The sequence below is a fragment of the Empidonax traillii genome, unplaced genomic scaffold, assembly GCF_003031625.1.
Source record: "Empidonax traillii isolate 1590-97213 ecotype Southwest subspecies unplaced genomic scaffold, ASM303162v1 scaffold586:size682069, whole genome shotgun sequence".
Classification (NCBI taxonomy): domain Eukaryota; kingdom Metazoa; phylum Chordata; class Aves; order Passeriformes; family Tyrannidae; genus Empidonax; species Empidonax traillii.
Window position 1 is genome coordinate 226,322 of NW_020955779.1, and position 25,538 is coordinate 251,859.

The following is a 25,538-nucleotide window of genomic DNA, read 5'->3' on the forward strand; positions in this document are numbered from 1 at the left end:
AAAAGGTTAGCATTTACTCAAATGAGAAAGTCTGTCCCCAGATAATTGGTATTAATACAATTCTTTGCTATACTTTCAAATAAACACTGAGAAACAGTAGTGATGTTTCTTTCTTAAGGATACTATTCTTTCTAGAACTATAAATATGAGAAGGCATAGAATTTGTTTTGCAGGATTAAAAAAACCAAACCAACTCCTTTTCTCATTTCCATCAGACATCTAGAAAATAATGGTATCCTAAGATTGTTGTTCATCAAGTAGATTCAGCCCCAAAAGGTAAAAGGGCCTCTCTGGGTACTGTGAGAAATACAGTCAAGACCATGGCTGAGTTAGGTGTGACAGACACAGGGCAGAACATACATAAGCATTATCACTGCTGATTCTAATTTTAAGAAATGAATTAGCAGCTCTAACAAATTGCCCTTGCTTCTGTAGTTATAGTTGTGTATGTAAATTTTCCCAGAATACATGTCAAAGGCTCTCAGGAGGGATGTGTTAATAAATATTCTGCTTACAAACTGTAAGAGGGGCATCTTGGCTATAGCTGGAGTTCACCCTGTCTCATTCCTGTAAACTTTTCCTAGTCAAAGATTAGAGATCCTCAGATCTTATAAAAAGCCTTGGAAGAAGCATGCTGTCCTTGACACATACCTGGTTATGCCAAGCTTGAGGAGGTCCCAAAGATGCAGACTTGTTGAAGGAAGCAACACCCACATTTTCATATTTCAGCTGACACCCAGCTGAGTGCTCTCAGCAGTGTTGTTTTTGATTTTGGTTGTGCTGGGGGAAGAGCAATCTGCCAGGGCTCAGCCTACTCACTGCCTTCTCTCTGCCAAGTCTGTTCCACAGGGAATACGTAGGCAGCAGCCCCTCAGCTGCCCAGGGGAGCAGGGCTGCAGTTCACCCATCCCTTACGTGCCCCTGTCCTCAACAAGTGGCTGCATACAGGGCTCTTATGCCACAGACAAACCATTAATTTCTATCAGGGACTGGTTCTCACTACACTGTATTGATTATTGAAGAACAGTAAGTCTTTTCAGTTTCAGAGCAAAGACAGCCAGTTTGGGTTGCCTAATTATGAAGTCATTAGGAGAAGATGCCCAGTAAGTTTTGACATTTCACCCGCTCTATGAATTATCACCTTCCTTTGTTTCAAGCAGCCAGTCAGAACCACTTGCTGTTAGACTGATGGTTTTCCTTTTATGGTTTACAGATTTTGTGGCTAATTGTGAAGAAAGCCATTTTTGGAATGCCTGGGCAGTACAAGCGTGAATCACAGCAGCAAGCCATTGCTTCTGCCTTCCAAAATGTATCATGGAACTATTTTCTTCCATCCCTTTTGTAGTACAGTACATTCTACATTATGAATCATTTTCATGCAAAAATAGAAACATGTGATGACTTTATGTTCACTTCACAACAGAGGAGCAAGAACTGGCATCTCATAATTAAAGTGCCGGGTTTAGTGGCGTTGTAACAAATTGCTGCACAGACGGCCTTGAGTGTCAGCTGTAGAGAGATTAATAGACCCCTGAACACATGTTTCCTAACAAAATATGATTTTTTAAAAAGTCAAATTCTGGTCCTCAGGGAAGCTCCAAAATAACACACTGCTATTTAGTGCCATCTTGGATGTTGCAAAACTAATAATGCTATACTTAAAAGCAAAATGAAATGCTGCCATTCACAACATGGAGGTAAGTGCCTGTCATCCCTCTGAAGTGAACGAGGGAAATGAAGCACCTGGGAATTGGATTTACAGTCTCCAGTGTGCTGGGGCGTGGGAGGCAAGATGCTTTGGTCAGGCAATATTGTAGCTGTCTCTTGCACTGATCCTACCCATGTCACACACTGGTTCTGCTGAACTGTGTCTCCTGGACATGAGCCACTTAAGAGCCAGGAGCGTGGTTCTCATTAGTAGAGCGTCAAACCTGAACCAGTAATCCTGCTGGGAAGTTGGGAGTATTTAACTCACCCTTATGGCCCCCTTATCACGGTTGCTCAGCTTGTCTTCAGTCCAAAGCGCGCGCCTGCTCGGCCTGTGGGCAGAGAAAGCCCAAGTCTTCCTGCAGAAGATCACGTAGAGATTCCCTTAGGTGCCTAACTCAGGCCATGACAGATGTCCATTTTGTGATACGTAGTAACGACTGGAGACTGCCACTTTCCATCTGCTCAGCATGGCCCATCATCTAATTCTGCTGGAGGAAGAGACTGCAGCAATACTTGCATTTTCCATTTAGCCAATTCAGTCAGGTAAACTGAAAACACCAGCTTTTGAGTTCGTTCGAGTCCTTCCATCTGAAGTGACTGGCCCTTCTGTAATACTCCAGTGGCAGGGTAACTTGAGTGTTCTTCAGAGGGAATACATCGAACTGGGGAGGGAGTTTCCCCTTTACTTTTATTTGCTGGGAGCAGTGTGGCTAGAAGGCTATTCAGTGGGGTGCCGGACCCACAGATCGGAAATACAGTTGCACAGGTTGGTACTGCCTGTGCAGTGATAGCTGACAATTTAATGAACATACACAGTATATTCAATGAAGTAGTAAAAAGGAGTTGCAGTAGCCTTGAGCTTGATCTCTTGCAGTAAATCAGGAATTGTATTACAAAGGCCAGAGAAGTCATGCTACTACTGAGGCAGTTAGAATCAGCCTCAATACTAAGGGGGCTGAAGGCATTTTAAATTTTATGGAATTGTAATTTAAGCAAGAAACCATTTACAAATAATTTTTTTTCTACCACATAGACATGACATGCATCCCATGCACTCACTCCTGTTTTCAACTGCAGAAATATTCATGCTTTGGCTCACCTGCAATCTGAATTTGTCTTAGCCACACCACCAAAATACACTTCCTTGTAAGTCTGGCAGATACTCTTAGTTCTTTTAAACCCTTACAAGGGAAGAAATAAAACACTGTTTATCTTGTCCTTTTTTTTTTTTTTTTAGAGGATGGTTGGCATATATTGCTTTTCACTATGCCCCCCAATAAAGGACCTTCAGTATTGAATTTTCACAAAAAGAAAGCTTAGGTATTCTATTAGCCATCCGAAGACCATTTCGGCTAAAATCCTGTAAACATGAGCTGATGTGTTGCCTTTTTTCCAGCAGCCGTCTCACTGCCATTAAAAAGACATTTTCCTGCAATACAGTTCTTTGCAAGCTTAAAAGACCGATGCCCTGGTGTGCCATAGAGTACAAAAGGCACAGGCCTAGGCTGTGAGGGTAACAGGACCTGCCCCACCAGCTGAGATGGAATTGCTGTTGATTGTTAAGGTATTAATAGATGAGCTTATTACGCCTTTATGCAACAATTCAAGGAGTTACTAATACTATATTTGTGGTTGCCATGCTCACAGTGAAGTCAAAAGAACACAGTCAGTGCCTTAACAGCTTCAGTGTGAAGTCTGTTAGTTTAGCTTAAGTTTCACTTCACCTGCAGTTTAAAGAAAGGAGGAGACTGTGGCAATATTGCAACCCAGGTGGGGCAGTTCTGCTGATTTTACTGTGGAAAGGGGCAACCTCCAAGACAGTACTACAGTCAGTAACTGGGAGAGGCAACTTCTTAGGCCACCACAGAGAGATTCACTGGATCTCATTTAGCAGTATCTCTAGTCTCTGGCAAGTGCAAGTTTATTTAAATGAGGCACTCATAGCCCTCTAGATTGCCAGCTCAGCTAGTGCTAAGCTGATTTGAATTGCTTCTCATGTGCTCAGGTCACACACAGAGCTCTTACGCCTCAGCCAACACATGGCAATTTATGTACATGTTTTGCATTTCAGATGTTCATGCATATTTTATTAGAAGAAAGATTTATTTGCATAGTACTTACTGGAGTGAAGTAAATTTTTGAGGGCTTCTGGGCTGCAGAACAAACCAAACCACCTGGACTTTGAAAAAGAAGCAATTACGGTGAGCTGAGGCACTGTTGTCACTGTTCCTATTTCTTCAATCGCTTCTACCAGTTTTCACTTCAAAATAACTGGTTTTCATTGTGAATGCCCTCATGTAGCCATATTTGCCGTAAAAGGAAGGGCTTGTGTACATGACAGGGCACCAACAAGCCAGAAAACGGTTGGATTTTAGATCACTCTGTTTTGAAAAGATCTGTATCCCCAGCGATACCTACCAGGGCTATGTGTCTCCAGAAACCCTATTTTCCAGATACTGGATGGGGATAGCCTCTAGTGTAAATTACTATTTAAGTCTCAGTTCAGCAGAGATCCTACTTGACTTTCAGCACAGGCTTCAACCTCTTACTCAAGTTAATCACACACTTAATTGCTTTACTAAATGGGGATGGAATTAAACATATCCTTAAGAATATGCCGAACCAGGACCTATCATACAGATGGTCAAGACTGAGGGCTTGATCCAGAGATCACTGAAATTAACAGGAGACTCTGATGGCCTTCAGTTGAAGCATGTAGATGGGAGTCACAGGTGCGCTCAGTGTTGAAATACATAAATCAATTTTCCTATCACATAATTTTCATCTGATTTACTTACTTGGATGCAAACCTCAGAGCTGGAAAAGAGCTGAGGGCTTAATGTTCTGGTGTACTGTTAATATCCTGGAATAAAATGTCAGCACAGACAGGAGGATGACAGGACCTTCAAACTACTGATTCTTCCCAGATTTCCACAGGACAGAGAAGAACAATATGGTGGAACTGAAGGTAGAAACTGGCTCACAAGTAGGGCCCATAATTTTGCAGAGGTATCTTTCAAGGTTCTGATCTTGCTTAAGCAAGGTCATAAAGCTGAAGTTCCAATGCTTTTCTAAAGCACTATTCATAATTAAACAATTGTACAAAATAGCTCTGTAGAGTAGAGGATGCTTGGGGGAAAAATAAACACCTTAGGATAAAAATGAAATATGTAAGTCTTCAAGCAAAAATGGAAGAACTATAAAAGGCAAATATCCAAACCTCTTTGGTAAGTTAATTTAAATTGAGCTGAGACTGTCAGACTCATTGCTGCAGGGTAGCTTGATGGAATGGTTCAAAATTCATATGCCACTTTTGTTTTCATCCCCACATTACTGAGATTGCTGCGCTGTGCCAAAGAGCAAATAAGCTGGGAAAAGAATTTCCTGGCTAGGACCTGCTTGGAGGCTGCAAGTCAGCAGAGGAGATGGGCCCTCCCCCAGTGAGTGAGTTAGAATATACGAGCAATATTAAGGATCTGAACTGGGGCCATTTTCTGCCTGGTAACAGGTTTACACAGGCTGTAATCAACAGTCTTCTGTAGGTGCCCTGAACGGCCTTCTAAGCTTCACTGAAGAGGTAAAAATCTTAGTTCAAGAGGTGAAGAGCTGTGTTGCTACATATCTTTCTCACCACTCTCCTGTTCCCTTTGCTATCTCAGACACAGAGATTCATGGCAAAAAAAAAATACTGCTCACAAGGACAGACAGCTTTTGAGCAGTGGAGTTAAAAGTATGTCTGTTTGTTGGCAAGAGGAAGTTATCTCACAAGAATGGCTGTGGATCAGAAAAGGCCAGAATTGCTTGAGTTCATCAAAGAATTAAGCACACCTGCTCAGTATTTTGAAGAGAAAATAAGACCAAGAGGGTGATTGGCAAGATAGAGTCTGCCTCTCCGCTTTGAAGAAGCAAGGTGCAACTCAAGTGGAGGATACCATTTATATGACTCCTTTCATCCTACCAAGCCAGCAGTAAATGGATGTAACTATCAGCATTTTTGGTGAGAACAGCCTACTCTGGCTGGGTGCAGAAGAGGTGGCTGGATGGGGGCTGAAGAAATAAACACACACATTTGAATACTGGATGCATTTTCCCCAGGCTTCTGATATAAAATGTAATTGCGTCAGATGTTCTCTGAGAACTGCCAGTTTGCTTAAGACTGTTCAGCAAATTCCCTCAATAGCTGCTTGCCTACACTTCACAGACAGATTGCAAGGAGGTACTTTTCTCTCAGATGCAGATGAGCAATAAGGTCTCGGGATTGATGCAGATACTTCCAATCTGCTCCATGAGCAAATGACTGCTTTTTATTGTTTAACTGCTAGCAGAGCAGACAGACATCTTTAGACAGAGGCAGCCAAGAAAGCAAGGGCCATGGATATGAAACCTCCCCCTTATCCCCCAATTTCATTGCTTTTGTAGTGAAAATTACTTTTTAATAAGAGCAAAACAGCAAAAACAATTTATAAGTCTCTTCAGTAGCCAAAGGGAATTTATCAGAACCTTGGCAATAAAACCCATGCTCAAGTGTAATTTATGCTATCATTAGATAAAGGATGAATCTACAGCATGGCAATCTGGGCCATCCTGTGAGGGACCTCCAGCTTTTTTTTTTTTTTTTTCAGGTCACATGAAGATTTCTTCAGGGTATGTGGAGATGGGTTTCCTTAGCTAATGTTTCCTTAGGGAAGGACAGAACATGGGCAAATTCAAGGGAAAGAAAAAGCTGCCAGAAGGAAATTATTTGGTAGCATTCCTCCCAAAGCCCAGGAAAGAACCTCTAAAGGATTTTAAAGGCTTTTAGGGAAGCCACTGCCTGCAGAAACCCCACAGCATCAATCCAGTTCTGCTGCTATGGCACGAGGGTGGGAAGGGATGGAAAAGCTAGCAGAGAGGTGTAACTTCTCTGCATGATTAACCTGGGCATCCCAGTCCATTTCAAAAATGAAGAGAGCTTGTCCTACTGGTAGAATAATGAATGATTAAAAAACCAAAAATTGCTGAAAGTGTTCCTTCACTCTTGTTCTCAGATGATCCTGCAAACTGGCTTGTTAACCTGCCTGGTGGGGATGGCTTCCACAGAGAGAGAGTCAACAGAAGACAATCCTCTAACACTTTTTATCTTGGCAGTCTTTTAAAGTGCAACATATGTATAAATAAATGCCAATATTAATTCCATGGAAAAATGCCTAGCATTCTCAGAGTTGAAATCAATTATGCAGTCTGTCTTAATTCTACCATCTTTAAAAAAGGGAAGAATTCTAATGACATATTACACTGCTTTGTGAATCAATTCCAAATTATTGGAAATTGTCACGCCTCTTAGCCTCTTAGTTTATGCATATTCAAGACCTTCTGAATCAATGTAGACTGCACTGACCACAGAGCTTCAGAGTAAACCTTGACTTATGATTTTCCAGTCTGTGTGACTGATTTGGCTGCAACAAGACTCTGCATTTCCACTTCACACACAGGGACCTTCAAAGGTCTTTTGAAGGCCTCAGGTTTAGTAAACAGTAGAAAAACAGTGTCTATTTAATAGAAAAAAGAATTATAGTAGTCAGAGGCTGGAAGACTTTAGAAATAGGGGGAACTATGAAACACCCCAGTCTTCCTGGGGTTGCAAATCTTCTAATGTTTCACAATTTGTGACAGATTGGTAGGAGGGGAGAGCACTGAACCTTTTTTCCCCTCTTTTATCTCCATAGCCCTGTCTTTTAGCAGTGTGAAAAAAACTTCTTAGTTTAAAAAAAAAAAAGAAAAAAATTAGCGCTCATCCCAGAAACAGACAACTTTTCTATAATCCCAGAGACATAAAAAGCTAGGGGAAATTCCTTCTCTCAAGGGCATTTTTCTGGCTGCCAAAAAGCACGTGCCTTTTAAGAAGGTACAACAGGACCAGGAATGTGTTGCTGTGACAATACAATCAGTGACTAATCCGAACTTAGAGCTTGTCAGACCTGGAAGGAAGGGGAATACCTGTCTGACCTCTGTGGGCTGCCTTGTCACACAAGGAACCAGCCAGCACAAGCTGGTGATACCTAAATGACTAAGGGAGAGGTCTGAATGGAGAACTGATCTTGTTTGCTGATCAAGGTGTCAATTACTACTGATAAAAGTACTGCTTTACTAATAGGAAGTTTGACTCCTGAGCAAGCACATGCCTACCCAGAGGTCTGATCTGCAAGATGAGGATTATGCAATTGGAACAATCTAAGGACTCTATTCCAGCTATGGGGGCCACTGGAAATGTAACAAACCCAGCTACCACCCTTGCCGTTTGAGAACACCCTGCAGGAGCAAGGCAGGGGTTCTAGCCCTAGGGTGTTGCTGTTATTACGAAAATAGTGGTGGAGTTTGTCTTGCACCAATTATTAGATGTTTGCATCAAACTTATTTTCTCTTCCTCCCATGCTATTCTCCTAATTTTACACTCTTTTATCCTCTTTCTTTTCCTCATGCCCTTCTTCCGCTCTTATTTCCAGTTCAGCTCCACCTAAAAAAAAAAAAAAAAGCCAACTATCTGTGCAGTCACTACGTAACACTGCATGACATTGTTTGCATGGCAAGAGCACTATCTGCTACTTACATACACAGCATGCAGCAAAAAGCAGACCCATTCTTCAATAGCCTGCTGAAACTTATTGATAATGTTATCAAGAGTTATTGTGTCACACCATCCAATCAGACTTTTGCAAGGAATATGCCTCATCTTTAGGCTACTGCCATTAAGGTCATCTTTACCCAATCTTCTACACCTGAAGGTATCCCAGTTGATCTTTGCACAATTTCTTGAACAGTTCTCAGGAATCTCAAGTTAAGGACACTGAAATAAATGCCCTCTTCTCCACAGTTCATATTGAAAAAAACTATAGGATTAATTTTTTCTACAGAGCAGCTGAAGTGAGTAATCAATTTCAAATACAAACTGCTATTTATATAATCTGAAGATGACACTAGGACATCAGACTCGCCCTTATGGGAAACAGGAAAATTAAGGCCCTCAGAGCGAATAGATAACTTGACAAGCTGTGACTATTCTTGTAGGAACATTTTTCAAAACCAGACACTGGAGCAGATGGTTATTCTCATTCCAATCACAAATCCGTACTGGTGATAAAGGTAGGTGTGAGTAGAAAAGAGATAGCTAGGGAGATGCTATGATACACACTTACTTTAACAAACCCAAAGGTGATTCAATCTCCTTTTCAAGGTTCTGTTAAAGCACAGGTTTAATATGCAGTACCCAAGTTTTTTTGAAACTGTCCCTTTTACCTGAACAAAACATTTTTTTCTTTATACTCAGACTGCACACCCCAGCATACTCCTCTTCAGTCATCTCAAATACCTACTGTTCTCACTTGTTAAAAAAGTGTGACTTTTTAAGGCTCATTTTTACAGAAGTTTTGCTGAGCTGAACATTTTTATCTGAGAAGTCTCATTTGACAGACTGACAAACTTTCTAAACTGTCCATTACAGCATGAAGACTTTCAACAGAAAAGCCATTTTTAAACACAGTATTTCAAGGAGAAATTTTGAAGTGTCAAGTATTTCCCACCCACCCTCACTGGAAACGGTGAGCAATGAGGTTAATCCTGAACTATGGAACTCCCTTTACTTATTTAGTAAACAAGTTTTAACACAGCTTTTCTCTTAAGTGGACTGAGTCACTATCCAATAAACATAGTATAGTCATGGAGGTGATACACATAAATACAAGCAAGCAGTAATTTTGCTTCTTGTGTCCAGGCTGTTAACAAACAATATCTGAGTGGGCCACTATGATACAACATAAACACAGCTGCCTCACTCCTGAGAGCCAAGTCTTTGGAGACCAGTGGCCAAAAGACTAAATACCCCCTGTGCACTTCCTGTAGCAGGTCCAACAGCTGCACTCCTGCATTACGTGTTCATCTGCCTTCTGAGCTGTAGTATCACTCAAATAATAAGACTGATCTTATTAGCAGGCCCTTAATCCTCACTTACCTTCTTCTTTAGCCATTAGCTATCATTAATTTACTAGCAGTTACTTCAACAGGCTGCAAACTTACCAGGTACCATTCCTCATCCAGCCATGTATTTACCCCTTCAAAGCTCCAGTCACAAGTGACTAGGGAAGTATTTTTTTTCCCAAGACAGCTTGCAACCTTGAGGTACCGCACCTTAGTCCTGTCTGGGACTCCTAACACTACTAAGATGAGTTAAGAGACATACTCTAAAGCTTATCAGGCTCTAACAAGCAATTGTGCACCTTCCCTCACTGGGGAAGACAACTATATGGAGGTAGGGTTAGACCACGGTAAGCCCAGACAGCTAGCAGGGGCACCACTTCTCTGTGCCAAGATAAATGATTCTCAGATTACCTAGTCCAACCCTGCTCAAAGCAGAATCTGCTGGAGCCATTTGCCCAGCACCTCATCAGCTAGGTTTTAAATCTACACACACTCCACAACCTAAGTTTATCACTCTTACTGTAAAAGTCTTTTCTCCTGTTCAGACAGAACTTGGTATGCAGATTTGTGCCCACTGCCCCATGCCCTGCCAGTGGATGCTAGGGATTAATCTGGCTGTTTTCATTCCCCCCAATCAGGAATCAACAGGAAAGCCCCCTAAGCCTACACATTAGGGGAACATTAGTCTTTAGGCCTAAGATCTCCCACCTCACTGCCCAGTTCAGAATAAAACACCAACAGCCATTTTACTGCTGTTATGCCAAAGATGGTTTGGGTTTTTTTTCTAGTATACAGAATATGAGAACCTCCACCATACGTATAAGACAGGGTTGAAGGATTGTCTTGTACAGCTATCAGAAGCCGAGCTTGAAACTTCAGTATTCCTGCACATACATCCAGAAATCTACCTAGAGTGACCCAAGGATTACTGTTCCACAATCGCAAAAGGACATGGAAGCGCACCTCAGCCAAAAGGTTCATGACCAGTGCCACTGGCTCCCATCACACTTAGCCCACTGTAACTGAGAAGACATCCTTCCATTAGCAGCCAGTACTGAAATCCACCACCCCCATTCCCCAGTTTAATTACGTAAACAGGGCTACAAGACTTCAATACTGACCTAGAAACCAGGCATTTCATTTACGTAACAGCAACACAGACGAACTAAACCAAACCAGCAGCTTTGATTCCTGTGACTAAAACACTCCAAGCAGGGAGCAGCTAAAGTGGCCATAAATAAAAGTGGCCTTCTCACTCATTCTTCACCCACTCCTTTTATGAAAGGCAAAGACCTCGGTCAGGGCAGCCTTACATAATGGAGAGGGCCCTCTCCTTTTCACCACAGACGCTTACACATGCATGTGGAGCTGCAGAAGCCTGCAGAGGTTGAAGTGCGATCCTCAGTCTACTCAAAGTCAAGACACCAGACTGGCAAAATCAAATTGTCAGATCCCTGTTTGCTTTACTTACCTCCAAAAATGAGTCTTCCAATACTCCAGCAACTCAGAATCTCAAGTGGTTGGTCTGATGGTTCTGCCAAATTCTCCTCAACCGGTGTCAGCTTTAACACCTGTGTCTTGCCCCCAGGCTACTAGACCATGGGCTGAAGACTGGGTGGGAAGTGTTGGTTCGGTCACTTATTCTATAGAAGGGAAACCATAACTGCTAGAAAATTTAGACTGCATAAGCTTCCTGAATCAGATTGCCAGTGCACAAACAACAGTTTTAAGGAATTCTGATGCTGGCAATCTAAATACTTTTGACAAGCCTCTTTGAAAAGCCAGCAGAGCTGTTCATAGTCCTTAGAGAGCAGAGCTTTAAGATCAGTGACCATAAACATTTGATTACGTGTTCCTGAATTCAGATTGAACAGCTGTCCTAATTTTACATGTTCACTGCAACCATAAAGACAAAGATGACTGAAACAGTTTTACAACATTAGGTAACAGCTCTTCTGGGACCAGTGAGGGTAACCAGATGCAGGGGCCAATGCTTTGTTTAAAGGCCACCAGAATCCCCAAAGAAGATAACCATATAGCATATATAAGGTCAATTCAGTTCTTGCCAGGAGAGTAGGAGGCAACAGGCATGAGCAGCCTCTGGCATTGAGTTCTTGGATTTGTCCCTTGGTTGAAATCAGGTTTGTTTTCTGCTTTAAAAAAAATTTAAACCTTGACAAGAAACTAGTGCAAGAAGCACAATCATGCTCATTAACAAATGAGTACGAGAATGTCTTCCTTCTGTACTTTGAGCTGGCTGCATCCTGAATGGCAACTCAGACATGGCAGTTTCAGAAAAGCCCAAGTGTGAGACTAAGTTACCCCGATGTAGCAGCTGACAGGGAATAAACTCCAAAATAATTAAAAGAAAGCAAACAGGTTTAGTTGTCTGAACAAGGAATTTTAATTTTAGGTCAACTATTGAACTAGGTCAACATCCAGTTCACAATGTCTACAGATAGTGGGCATAGCCAGTCACTACGGTAAGTTTATTGAAGCACCGAGCTCCACACAAGACTGTAAAATACATTTTAAACTACTAGTAAGAAAGCTTCTTCAAGTCAACAATACTATTAAGGGCCAGAGTTTAAGGACTAAGTTTTCACCTTCCAAGCTATTTTAAGACAGCCAATCCATTGCATAAGCAAACCAAACTGCTACACACTGAAACATAGAGCAGCAACTGCATTGAACAATTCCTGTAAATAATTCAAGGATACATTGAAACAGTATGGGTAAATTGTAATTTTTTATTGGAAAACAAATATACAACTTGGAATGGATTTGAGGCAAATCGTGCCATAAGCAGATTTTTTTTTTTTAAAATAAGTGGCTAAACAAAGTTTAAAAAGCATAGTAACAAGAGGAGAAAATGTTTTCTGGTACAGGACCAGCAGTACAAAAAAAACTTGTGTACGAGTACCTGGATAAATCACCCGTTTTGCATTAGTGCAACTTAAGTTTCATATTGTTGACTGTCAATCGTCCACAACGTTAAGACTCCACATTTCAACAACATGTTACAGGTATGGCCACAAACAAGTTACTGTGAAGTAAGCCAGGAGAATGACTTTTACACCGCATTAGCCACATCACAGATACTATTAACCTCATTTTACCACAAGTGTCCTCAGCCTCCATCACAGAAAGGGGAATAAACTCTATGTACTAGAGAACGAGAGCCAGCATGTTGCTTTAACTAAGGAATTGCTAATGCATGGTAAACCCTAGCTTACTTTATGTAACTTGTCACACTAGTCATACCTAAGTCTCCTAAAGAAAGCTACTTCTTTAATAGACAATCCAGATGTTCCCTCAATTAACCAACTCCATCTAACTTTAGATGTGCAGAAGGGCTTAAATATCCAGAGTAAGCCACATGCAACATTTGTTACTTAGATCAATTTTCCAAAAATCAGAACAATGACAGTAAGATAAAGGAGAAAAACATGGAGGAATGGCCTTCTAATTACTATACATGCATATTCTTTTGACAGTAAGGGAAAAACCTTTTACAGATAAGTTACAAACAGAGAAAAGGCAAATAAACAATTTTGTACAAGAAATTTAACACATTCTGTACAACGTCTTCACTTCGCTGTCATCATTTGTACAAACTCTGTAAAAGGAAAGAGTTGCATGAGTTATTCAGAGAAGAAACTGAATTGCAAGATCTCAAAAGTGACCCTACTGGTGCTAAACACTGTTTGAAAACTGTGCTTTCAGTTACAGTCAAAAAAAAGCATCTTCAAGACCATCCCCTTTTTTAACAATCAGACCTAAACCCCTCCTATATGGCTATAAAAGTTGGTCCCTCACTGAACTAGGGAACAACCTTACTTCCAGAACAAAACATTACTCATGTCCACCGACTTACAGGTGGGGACAAAATACCCAAGAATGACTAAGAGTAGAAATCACACTAAAGTGACAATAAGTAGGCGTACAGTGTTGAATATTTATTTTCCAAAGCAGAACAGCCCAACTCATACTATTTTGCCTGTCTTTAAGCGACTGCTTCAATGTTAATTCACAGGACATTGTAAGTCAGAACCCACAAAATAGGAGTCATTTATTGTTCTGGAACACAGTTTCAGATGCAATAATGAAAAGAAACTGGGAGCCTAAAAGGAGTTAATTGGCTGCTCAAGCTTCAGAAGAGCAACTGGAAACAAGAGGGATGCCGATCCTCCCCAGTGCCAGTCTCTGAACAGTCTATACATTAAGTGCAGTGATGAAACAGCAGCCTTGTACATAAAAAGGACTTTTCACTCTCAGATGAGTGCTCATCCTTAGGCCACAGTCAAAGAGGCCTTAGAGGAAAAGCACACCTACACCTCAGAAACAGTACAGGTATTATCTCAAAATACCCTCATCACTACTTCCTACAGCATGTTGGGAAAGTTAAAGTAAAAACAAGCTTAGTGTGTCTGAGCTGCAAACAAGTTGTCTAAAAGAATTCCTCCTGCTTGCATTAGTTCATTTAAGTTTCAATGCCAGAAAGAATGGAGGAAATAAAAATAAGTTACAGCTGATTTGTGTGAAATATATTCAGGAGGTCTTCTAAAGGCCTTGAAATTTCTGCATATTTTAGAGGCCTTCCCCCTTTGATCAGTAAGCGATTTTAAAAGCATTTATGACAAATGAGTGAATTCCTACAGTCAGGTCAACATTCGTTAGTGAACAGAGCAGTATGTGAACATCTGACACCTTGTTTATTCTAATGGTCATTAGACATCATTAGATTTAGGAACTTAATTCTTATACTGCACAGCTGAACAGTCTTTTTCTGCCTTTGGCACAAGGACAGCAATAACACTCAAACTTGAATCTATTTAGAGGTACACAATGTACATACTAATTGAACATTAGCTTAAAGGAACACTACGTGTTCAGATGAACTTGTCTGAAAGCTGCCCTATTTAAACCTGGTGTGGCTATAAGTGACCACACAAGCAGCAGCATAAGAAGTGCTACACAAAAAAATCAGTTAACAACTCCTTACCTTCATAGTTTACTTGACCATCACCATCAATGTCTGCTTCCCTAATCATTTCATCAACTTCTTCATCTGTTAGCTTCTCCCCAAGATTTGTCATCACATGACGGAGTTCTGCAGCACTAATGTAACCATTGCCATCCTGGGAGGGATAAAAGGAACACTGGAATAGACTTGCCTAAGGCCTAGTGATTTAACTATAACTTAAGAACATTGCAGAGCAAATTGAGCATTAAGAAGTTAACAGGGCTTTAACCACTAGCATTTGCACAAGGCAAATGAGAGCTGTAAACCTATCTTCAGCATTGTCCAATCTCTTAGTCTTAAAAGACTTTTTAAAATCAACTTATCCAATATAGTATACTTTGGCTGTCCTATTCTGAGACATTTTTATACCACTGACAATACAACCAGCACCTTTTGCAACTGCCTTAGGTGATGGGTGTCTATTAAATTATGTGACTGTGGTTCAAGTGGTTATTTCTTAGAACAGAAGCTACTTATTTGATATGCCTACTTAACAGGATTCCAGGACAAAGCCACAAGGCCTTCAGAGACCACTTTCACATATTCCCTGCTAGCTGGGACACCAAACATTGAAGTACCAGTGCATACTAACCCAACTGACTTTCATCTCCAACACCCAAGGTACTTCACATCATATGTTTTCAGTTTAAGGGGGCATCTTCAGTAAAACGAGTAACTTCAGACTCTTTTAGAAATTCACTTAGCAAAGACTACGTGAAAGATTTAAAATATTAACACTTAAAGTACTTAAAACAATTTCCCTGCCAGTTGTGTACACGTATTTTAGTATCATAGCAAGCAGTACCTTAAATGGTGTCACCCACTACTATCCTGACGCCTCATTCGACTTTCATGTACAGTACCACAGTAGACTGAACTTTAGGGTGACTGGCCAATCTAGAGGTTCCAGATGACAGGACTGCAAATACCTCTAAGCTTCATGAGGAAGCACATTAGAAGTCAGACAGTTTTCTCAAAAGGAATACTTAAGGTAAACATTATAGTACCTTGTCAAAGACACGGAACGCTTCTCTAATTTCTTCTTCACTATCTGTATCTTTCATTTTTCTTGCCATCATTGTCAGAAACTCTGGAAAGTCAATTGTGCCATTGCCTGAAAGACAATCACTTTGTTAGAAAAAAGTGTTTCATGCACTTTATTAAATTACTTATTAGTAAAGTCTTACCATCAGCGTCTACTTCGTTGATCATATCCTGTAGCTCTGCTTCTGTGGGGTTTTGACCAAGCGATCTCATCACTGTCCCCAACTCCTTTGTAGTTATAGTACCATCCCCATCCTTGTCAAATAGTGAAAAAGCTTCTTTGAATTCTGTACAACAACAAAAAAGTTAATCCCTTCAGCTTTGAAAGGTTAACTTAATCCACTGCTGCCTATTGTTCTAAGTTACTTGATTTCATTCTCGTAAGAAAATTCTAGTATACTGCTCAGCCAGTATAACTAATGCCAACATCAAAGCACCAACATCTGAAAAACTACCCACCAGTCTACTAATCAACCACATGTTGACCTCAGTTAAGACCGCAGGTGATCCATTTCAGAAGTACTCAGATGTTTGTTACTATCTGTCTTGAAAAGGATTCCTAACACAGAACTGAAATGGCTACCTGGAACTACAATGATCCACATTCTTGGTAGGAACTGTATCTCAACAAAGAACTGTATGGAATTACATGAGAAAATTGCAAAGTGGTACTTAAAATATAAATGCTAGAGCTTAACAGCACTTTTATTACTAATAGAGGAGATGAGCCAATAGAAGAAGGTATGGTCAGACCAAACTAAAAGCAAGTTTATCATTTCCCAGTTAATTCTATGATTATAACTTGTTTCTGTTAGACACACATGTCTGAAAGTGCATGCTACCACAGTCATTGAAGGAGGAGAGTCACTGGAGCCTTAATTTCTGAAAAGCTGCTTAGAAAATTGCTTTGGCCCTACTGCATCCTGAAACAGCACTCACAGAAGTGTTTCTGACTAGTTATAAGACTGCTTTAGCCATGTTTCAACATTACCTCTTAACCCCCTACAATGGATGTATTGTAGCCAGGAATATTAATACAAGCATAACATGCTTAATTGTCCAATCCAAAAATGGAGCTGGTTTTAATTCATGCCATCTGTTTCTCTTTGGCCACAGACCTTAAACCAGCTCACTGGGCTGTGATGGCTCATACACGACAGTTAAACATGAAAATCTTAACTTGTAGAGTTCAGATCCTTTTACAGATTTTAAGACACCTAAGATCATATCATGCCTTTGGATGACTCGTCAGCTCAAGGGTACTCCTGCATCAGAAATACTTCCAAGTATTATTTTTTTCAACATTTCCAAGCAGCCAGCATTCCAGATGGTGAGTTTCCCAGACGAGAATTAGTCACAGTAGAAACTGTGTTTTCACATGACCTGCATGAAGTCTTACTTCATCCACTTCATACTCTGAAGCCCTTGAGGTGAGTACAAGCTGCTAAGTGTTAAAAATGAGACTACAAAAATAGGCTTTCTATGGTTCATGAATGCAGCTATAATACCAGACCACAATCAAGTTCCAGGGGAAAAAAAAAAAAACCTGCTCTTCTACATCTAACAGCCTGAAGTGTTCCAAAAGCCAGCTGCCACTGTTCAGCCCGTAAGAACTGGAGCAAGGCTACCACAGGACCAAACAAAACTGTTTGAAGCCAGTATTGTATAATCACCAAGCACCTGTACCTAGTCACTTCCCAACAGTCTTTGGGGCTAGTCTCAGTTGTCTTAGAGGCAACAAATATGTTTATCAGGACATCCGTTTTACACCAGGGAAGGAAAGGCTTTCAGGTCAAGGCTAGTACAGAAGTTCACCGTCAAACACGGAAGGACCTCAAAAGGGAATAGTTGAGTCTCCATGAAGAGTCAAGTGCTCAAGTGTTATTCAAAAGGTTTAGCTGTTAACTACTTTGTCATTCACATGAAGGTCAACCATCACTAACCCAACCATGAAGCAGACTTCTCAGTATTGCAGTGACCTTGCTCAGAAGTAGTAATACTTAACATTTTGTGTAAAAAAAAAATAAATTTAAGACTTGCTTTCTACAAAAATAGGCTTTTCAGTGATATGCTCTCAACACTCAAAAGGAACCACTCAAAGGACAACTCTACCCTTCTTTCACTCAAAGATGCTGTAGGCTAAGAAGCAACCAGCTATAAATCGTAAGCATAACCATAAAGAAAATAAAAGCAAGTCAAAGATTAGCAGCATATTCCCATTTAAAATGCTGAATCAAGTTAGGAATACAATTAAAATACCTCTTTAACCACTTCTGGGAACCACCTCCAGTAATTAGAACAAAGGAGTAACAACCTACGCAGATACAGTTTAGATGAAAACAAGAGAAATCTAGCACAGCTTTGGAAGATTTGCAGCCATGGGTAGTGAAGGCAGCTATGAAATACTTAATTTTAGTGAGCAACTCAATTCTGGCTTCCTGCAACATAAGGTTATAAAACACACCTCATACACTTTTATGACTCCATGTAGCATGTAAAGCAAATCTTCTCCATTCCACTTCTCCATCCCAAATTGCAAATGAAAACTCTCTTGTAGGGCTACAAGGGTTCCTCCCTCTGAAAACTGTCCTGCATAAAAAAAAAAAACACTACTTCCTGGCCCCATGAAAGAAAGGCTAATCCAAGGGAATTTAAACTCCAACAACCTAGCTCAGAATGTTCTTTTTAACCACAGCTTCTGAAGCATCTCTACACCACATCCCCTTTCCAGATGAAGTAGCAGTCTTCAGTGACCTAATATGTTCAGTGAACCAGGGCTACCATTCCTACTCTTGCACAGTTTAGAAAGCTATGCCTGGAACTTTTATAGGAGAACATCAATTGTTCTCTTCACAGCTACCAGGAGCTCAACACTCAAAACATGTCTATTTCTACTATGACATAAATTTTAAATCACTGTTGTGGACAGATCCCCCACAGAGAACCACGGCACACTAAAGGAAGAAGACATAACAAACACCATACATAGGCCTACTTGTTCACAAAGCCCAGTTAGAACCCTGAGGTCTTGTGGAAGGAAGGAGAGCTCACCAGACCAGCTGGTTTTGGGAGAAAGGCATCTTTTAATACAGTGCTTAACCAAAGGGATGGCCCTTGGACTCAGCAACTTTAATTCTTACTGAATGCAACTGCAGCCCGTATTCACTTTCTGTACCTACTCAGCTTTCAAAAAAACCAGTCTTTTGTATGAACAAACTCTGGGAAGTTTCACCCCCTCTTACACTGACAAGGAGCTCCAGTCCTATATGATTAATGAGTTCCATGGAAAATAACATCTTGAATCTTAAACAACTCTATTCTGGTGCTTCGCAGCACAGGTGGAAGATTTTAAGCTCAGGAAAAGTGATTGCATTAAGTATTCCGGCCTTTTATTTAGGAAAGGGAAAGTTGTCACTACCTTTCAGTACCATTTACTACGTTTATCTTCAAATCAAAAGCTAGGTATCTTCAGAGAAACTCAATTACAATGGCAGTGGCTCAAGTTTTCCAAGCCACAGTCTGCAGAACACACAAATTTTACCTGGAAGTCTTCAAGGGAAGACACTGGCTGGCCTCCAGCAGCAGAACTAAGCAGACTGCTTAGTCAGGTGCAGCCCCCCCTAAGCAGTACTGGGGGACAGTTCCCTAACAGACCAGCAGCGGGCTCATGTCTCCATATTTGAGGTTCATGGTTTATGGTTTCCTTGCAAACACATTTGCTTAATGAAATACTAATAACTGAACTGAAAGTGGTAGGACATTTTACACTGAATACTAATACTAAAAATATGCTTTTATTCCTTCCATGCAGATGAAAACCTCTATTCCAGCATGACAGGCTTATCAATATTCACTTTTTGTTCCAAGAATTATACCATCATAAATAAATAGCTAAAATTTGCACTAATCCCAAGGTAATAAGCTTCCTGTTTACATTCCGTAATCAGCTACATCAACTAATAAAGCTTCTACAGTTAAGAACCGGAACAATGATGCACTATTGAAAAGACAGCAGTGACAATCGATAAAGCTGCTGTAACTAAACTGATCACAAAACCAGTTCCAGAAAAAAAAATAAAATCTGAAGTTGAACTAAATTTGGCTTGTGCTTACTCGCAAGACAGTACCATGGCAACAAGTAAATAGACCAAGGATTTTCCACAAAACCATAATTAGTTTCCTTTGAGTAAAAGCAAGCTTCTAAAGACTAAAAGCTACAGAAGAATGTTCTTACACTTCAGATTTGGCAATTATGGCAAAAACAAACCAGCTCATAATGACACATCTGTTTAATACAGTGTCTTTAAGAGATACTACTATTTAACTGTGGTGTATCTCAGAGAGGCTGTTATTTGTATGCCTGACCTGGTACTATTAGATTAGCAGAACCCTAACATCCTCTAAAATAACTTCACACGACAGTTATGCACAGTAAGACTTTCCAGTATTAACACTATACACTTGTCAGATCAAAACCCTGAAGTTCTTTAATGTCTTTGGCAAAGCTGAATTCTGCATGACCAGCTTAAAGTCACATCAATTACCGAAGTTCAAATAAGTCTACAGAGAGCAATAAGAAACACAGGAGCTTGTGCAGCCTGCATGAGCAGCAGTCACGATAACACAAAGTTTTTGCCATTAATAAGCATTTGTTTAAGGGGCTAATACTAAGATGCATATTTATTTAAGCATTTCAGAGCAAGTGCCAGACCATCAGAACAGCACACACACAACACTTGTGTCCAAGTACAAAATGCAGTTCCAAATATGGAATATCAAGAGTTGTCATCTTGAAGCCAGTCTCTGCTGTCATCAACAAGAGCCACTCTGAAACATCTCTGCTGACAGGAGACAGCAAAGTACATCATTTCTGCCTGCTGTTAGAAAAGTACTGCAGATTCCAAGCCTTCACCAGAGACTTCTTATTCTCCCCTCTGTCCCACCCCCTTTCAGTTTGCACTTGGGACAATTTTGTAGTCATGAGAGAAAAATGAAGAGTCACAGGTCTATTAGCCAGTAAAGATGTGAGGATTGTTTAACTACACATTCATTGTGCCCATGGTGCTCTTACAGTAGATAAGCCTTTAAAACTTAGGTAACATATCAAAACATTCCACCATATTACTTTAGTATCCAAGACAGCAAAATATCTTGTGTAACACAAGACTGTCACTGAATTGAGAGATGTGCCAGGTCAAGGAGTAGCAACACAGCACAAAAATCTCACCTGCGATCTGCTCTTCTGTCAGTTGATCAGCCTGCAATAAAAGAGAATATGATTATAGTTGCAGCAAAAGTTCAAGGCAAAATAAGACTTGTAGAAGCCTCTAAATATGGCAGCTGCTCTTCATGACTTATCTGTAGCATTCTGAAATAGTTCTAATTAATACAGCTCAAAAGTCATCAGGATTGCTTGCTAAGTAAAACTGGTCACCTATTCTCATTTCCTGACCCTGAAATATCTGCTACACCCAAGTAAAATATTACCACTTTTATCAATCAATTGCCCAAGCAACACTAGCAAGCTCAAGGCACAGAGGTCCCTCCAGACTGATTTTAAAAACTCATTTGCACAGCACACTACCAGCCTCAGCTTCAAACTAAACACTTTAGGTCTAAGTAATGTAGCACTAACCCCCAAATACCAAATTTAAGGCAGACTAGTATCTTCTGCTAAGTTACAATGGTAAAATTAGAAGAATATACTCTTTGCTAGAATTAAATCATCCCTTGATTAACCTAAAGCTAGGTCCAAGACCTGGCCACAAAACACGAGATACCAGCTTCAGCTCAAACCAGTCATTTCAATGAAATGCGGCTGTGTAGACTTTTTTCAGACCATTGTCTACACTGACTCAGCTACCAGGTAGTTAACAGGGCCGGCAGAGAAAGGTTTTGTGGTCTAAGACATAATTTCTGTATCAGTTGAGTAGGCCCCAGTTTATACCTCTACTGTATCTATCACCAGTTTTTAATCAACTGGATTTGACAGCACAAAGGTGTTTGAGGACTGCAGAAGCACTTTCCCTTGGTTCCCAAATCAGCTTACTCTTCACACAAATTCTGGATAGCTTCAATTCAATTGCAGTAACAATGCCACACACGCCCTTCAGGGAAGCTTCCTGAACTCTTTACTTCATAGCACCCCACTGAAGAGTAAAGAAATCCAAGCTAAAATACTGAAGAGACACATTCACTGCCTAAGTTCAACACTGCTTTTTCAGTTTTGTTCCTGTTGAGATCATTTCAACAGCAACCTTTTTGTAATTACTGCAATACTGACAGGAAAATTTTCAGTCGCTAGCTGTGCCCACCAAAATCTCCCTACACATTAACCATCTGTCAAGGGAAGACTCAGAAAAAGGTATATGCACCACCTGTCAATTTTTACTTTACTAATTACAATCTGAATTACATTTCTATATTGCATACAAGCTTAGAAATTACCAGCTGCTGATTATTCCTCCTATAACTGAAGGGAAGACAGCTACTCAAGCAGCCATACAAGAGCTAAAACTGCTTACCAAAAAACAATACAAAAACAGCCCAAGACAAAGGCCTCGATCAGTTCCTTTTCTCAGACTGTCTGGGGCTCAGCTACTTCAAGAACCAAGACCTCCCTGCTGAGCAACTTTCAAACTAGCAGCCAATGGGTATTGGAAGCTACAGATTCCACTTGCCCCAATTTCAGCTGCTGTAGGAAGTATCCACGTGTAGGTTCTACTGTTTGAAAAACAAAACAAAACAAAACTAAACAAAAAGACTAGGGTGGGAGCAACACTGCTGAGAACATCAGCAATTCAGCCCTAGGCTTTGGGATGGAAATATTCTGCTTGTCACTTGGCAGAAGCCTAACAGATTTTCGCTTCTCTGGAGAGTTTCATTAACATAGGCTCCTACCTTTGCATGCTATTTACATTTTTACTGTTCGAGGAGAATGATGTGCTACATTTCCATAAGACATTTATATCCACAGAAAGCTGTAGATCAGATTTAAGGAATGAGAACCTAGTTTACTTAGTTCAGTACTTATGGGTTACCAAGTTAAGTCACGTACTGTGACACTTTTATACAAGCAATTTTATATGAAGACATGACATAGCATGTGTGAGCTGTTACGCGTTCTCAAGCTCTTCCTCCTCTAACGCTTCCAGAAACTTAAAACATCCTAACCATGAATTTGGATAAGCTCTGACAGTGCTGTAAAGAGGTACATTGTTTGAGGAGAGCAGAAAAGCTTATTAGAAGGCACAGGTATGGAGCAGTTGAAAGATAAGCGGGGAGGTGGGGCAAGGTTGAACAAACACCATCTGCACTCTGCAGTGCTGGGCTCTGCAGGGACTGCTGCGCAACAGCAGTAAAAGGCGGAGCCAGCAGCCTGCCAGATCCCTGCCTCCCGTGCCACCCAGGTGGAGGGCTATCAGCCCGGAACCATGCGTGCGACTTACAGGCCACTGTGCCCTTCCGAGAGGGTCCTCCTGGAGTTCTGTGCCCAGAATTTAAGCTAGATAATCGTGCACCATACCTGCGACACGGTGCGCACTTTGATCGAGGCAACACAAATTCAGATCCAAACGGTAAAATGCTGACTGTAACGTGCTCATGCTGAAGGTCTGACATGCCCTCTTATCGCGGCCAAGACCCACCCGAAAACCTCCTTTGATGCCATCACAGATTTGACACGGCATTCCGTGATTCACGTTGCAGTACTTTCATTTTCACTGCAGTAGCTCCCATCCCCCCACACCCAGTTCGTGAGGAGGCCCTGACAAAGAATCTAAACCTCCTAGAAAAGCAGGGGAGTTGCTGTGTGTGCGGCGCTTTCTGTGGCACATGCAGCCTCTAGAGGTAGTGTTTCATTACAGCCCTAGCTGCTCTGCAGTAACCAGTTTGAGAGATCCTCTAAAGGGCTGACTAGCACTGCCAGATAAAGAGCCACCAGCAAATCGCAGACACTGTTCCTCTCTGAAACTCGGCATTTCGGTGTATTTCACGCTCATGGGATCTGAAGGGACAGTTCTGTTCTGGAAGGACTAACTGCAGAACAAGAACCAGACAGACCAGCATATACGGACTAAAATTAGGCTTATGGTAGGTTCGCTTACTCTAGGAGCAGATCGTTCTGCCTTATCTAGCATGGGGAGCACTGGACAGCATTCAGTCACAGGTTGAGCCAGTCTGGTCTGTCGGGATGAACTATAACCACATTCAGTGTCAATGTGCCTCCTGGACACACCCATTTTAACACAGACCTTGCTTGAAGATACTCCATTTTTGGTTCTCTACAGATGATGACTAAATGCAGTAAGTCTTTTGCTGCTAGATCCATTGCTTTCCCCCCCACCACCCTTTAGAGATGGTTTGCTGTACAGGTTCACAATTCAAAAAAGAACCAATTCAGGCTGCGAGTCAACTAGTTTCTTTGCTCAGAAACAGCACTTCTAAAAACCTAAATTTTAAGTACCCATCGTTCACATTAGACATGACGAGCTGACAGGGATCTGATTCCTTGGAAGCACGTAATGAATGAAAAGACAATTCCACAATACTTATCTTAATGCAGAGATAATATCTTAATGCAAAGATAGCCCTAAGTGATCACTGGTGCTGCTTTTACAACAAAATTGGGTTTTGTAAGTTTCTTATTATCCACTTGTTTTTTTAAAAAAACAAACACTAAATTCACAGCGTCTAGACCGAATTCGAAAGAATTCTCCGATCCCACAAAACGCGCTTTATTTCGACAGCGGCTTAAAATCCTAAACGCATCACTAAAAAAAATTAGAAACGCAGGACTGTCCTCTGCAGTGACCAAAACGGGAAGCCAAAATTGATTAAAAAAAAAATAAAAAAGAACACAAATAATCCCTTGTCCAACAGAGCCACCAACAGCAAGGCGCTACCACGGGATCGGCAGGGGTTCCAACGCGAGCTGACAACAGGTCTAGCGAGAAGGGCGATGGTGCAGTGAGGCACAGCCTGCCCCTCATCATCATGCTGCTCAGAAGCTGCAGGGCTCCGCAGTGCATTATGATGACCGGGCGCAGCACACCTCGCTAGCGAGCCGGACATCTTAGGCTGCCTCCCCGGGCACTCTCAGCCGCACACGCCGGGGACAGGGAGGGGGGAAGCGATAAGAGCGCCGAGTCGATGCCATCGTGGCAAGCTCCTTGCCGCGCTCCCAGCACCCCGGGTGCCCTCCCAGGCGGGACCGCTATCCGCCGCTCCCCCCGGCACACGCCCGGCGCCGCCTCACGGCGCTCCCGCCGACCCCGGGGCCGTTTGGATTTGAATCCGCACCAACGCCCCAGGGCGGGAAAGGGACCCGGGCGGGACCCATCCGCCGCCGCCACCACCACTTCCTCCCACGCACACGGCGCCTCCGAGCGGGACCATCCGAGCCAGCCCGAGCCCTTCGGCCGCAGCGAGGGACGCCTGCATCCCTACCTTCCCCCCCGCCCTTCTGCAGGCGATCTCGCCCCACACCAGCCAACCTCCCCCCCCTCCCCCCCCATCTGCACCCAACCCAGCCGCCCCCAGCCCCGCCTCACAAGCCGAGCACCGCAGCGGCGCCCGCCGAACCCTGCGGCTGCCCCGCGCCCAGGGACTCACCATGGTGGCCCGGCCTGGCTGCGGGGTGCGGTGGGAGCTGAGAGCTGCACGGGGCGCACGCTGCGCGACCTGCCCGCTGCACGGCTCGCCTCACACTGAGCCCTGCCCGCCCGCCGCCGGCGCCTCATAAACCGCCTCACCGCCCGCCCGGATCGCTCCGCGCCGCTCCCTCCCCCCTCCCCTTCCCCCGGCAGCG

General features: G+C 42.0%; 1 protein-coding gene and 1 long non-coding RNA gene across 2 annotated transcripts; one reads left to right on the forward strand and one right to left on the reverse strand.

The window, feature by feature from the left end:
• The first annotated feature begins 2,055 nt into the window (after nt 1-2,055).
• On the forward strand, nt 2,056-6,872 carry LOC114064856. Its single transcript, XR_003572820.1, has 3 exons — nt 2,056-2,253; nt 3,782-3,911; nt 6,738-6,872. It is a non-coding gene; the product is annotated as an uncharacterized LOC114064856 (long non-coding RNA).
• Nucleotides 6,873-12,040: 5,168 nt separating this feature from the next.
• Nucleotides 12,041-25,513, reverse strand: CALM2 (calmodulin 2). The gene is made up of 6 exons (XM_027898248.1): nt 25,343-25,513; nt 20,958-20,988; nt 15,874-16,017; nt 15,694-15,800; nt 14,666-14,801; nt 12,041-13,279 (listed from the first exon to the last, which is right to left on the reverse strand). Exons 1-6 carry the CDS (start codon nt 25,343-25,345, stop codon nt 13,251-13,253), a joined length of 450 nt encoding a protein of 149 aa, XP_027754049.1. The 5' UTR covers nt 25,346-25,513; the 3' UTR covers nt 12,041-13,250.
• Between the last annotated feature and the right edge of the window lie 25 nt (nt 25,514-25,538).

What these genes read in the sequence shown, in the direction of transcription:
- CALM2 (XM_027898248.1), bottom strand. An exon ending in GACAGAAGAGCAGATCGCAG is followed by an intron (nt 16,018 to 20,957) that starts GTGAGATTTTTG and finishes GTTGTTGTACAG; the next exon opens with AATTCAAAGAAGCTTTTTCA. An exon ending in TGGTCAAGTAAACTATGAAG is followed by an intron (nt 13,280 to 14,665) that starts GTAAGGAGTTGT and finishes TTCCTTTTACAG; the next exon opens with AGTTTGTACAAATGATGACA.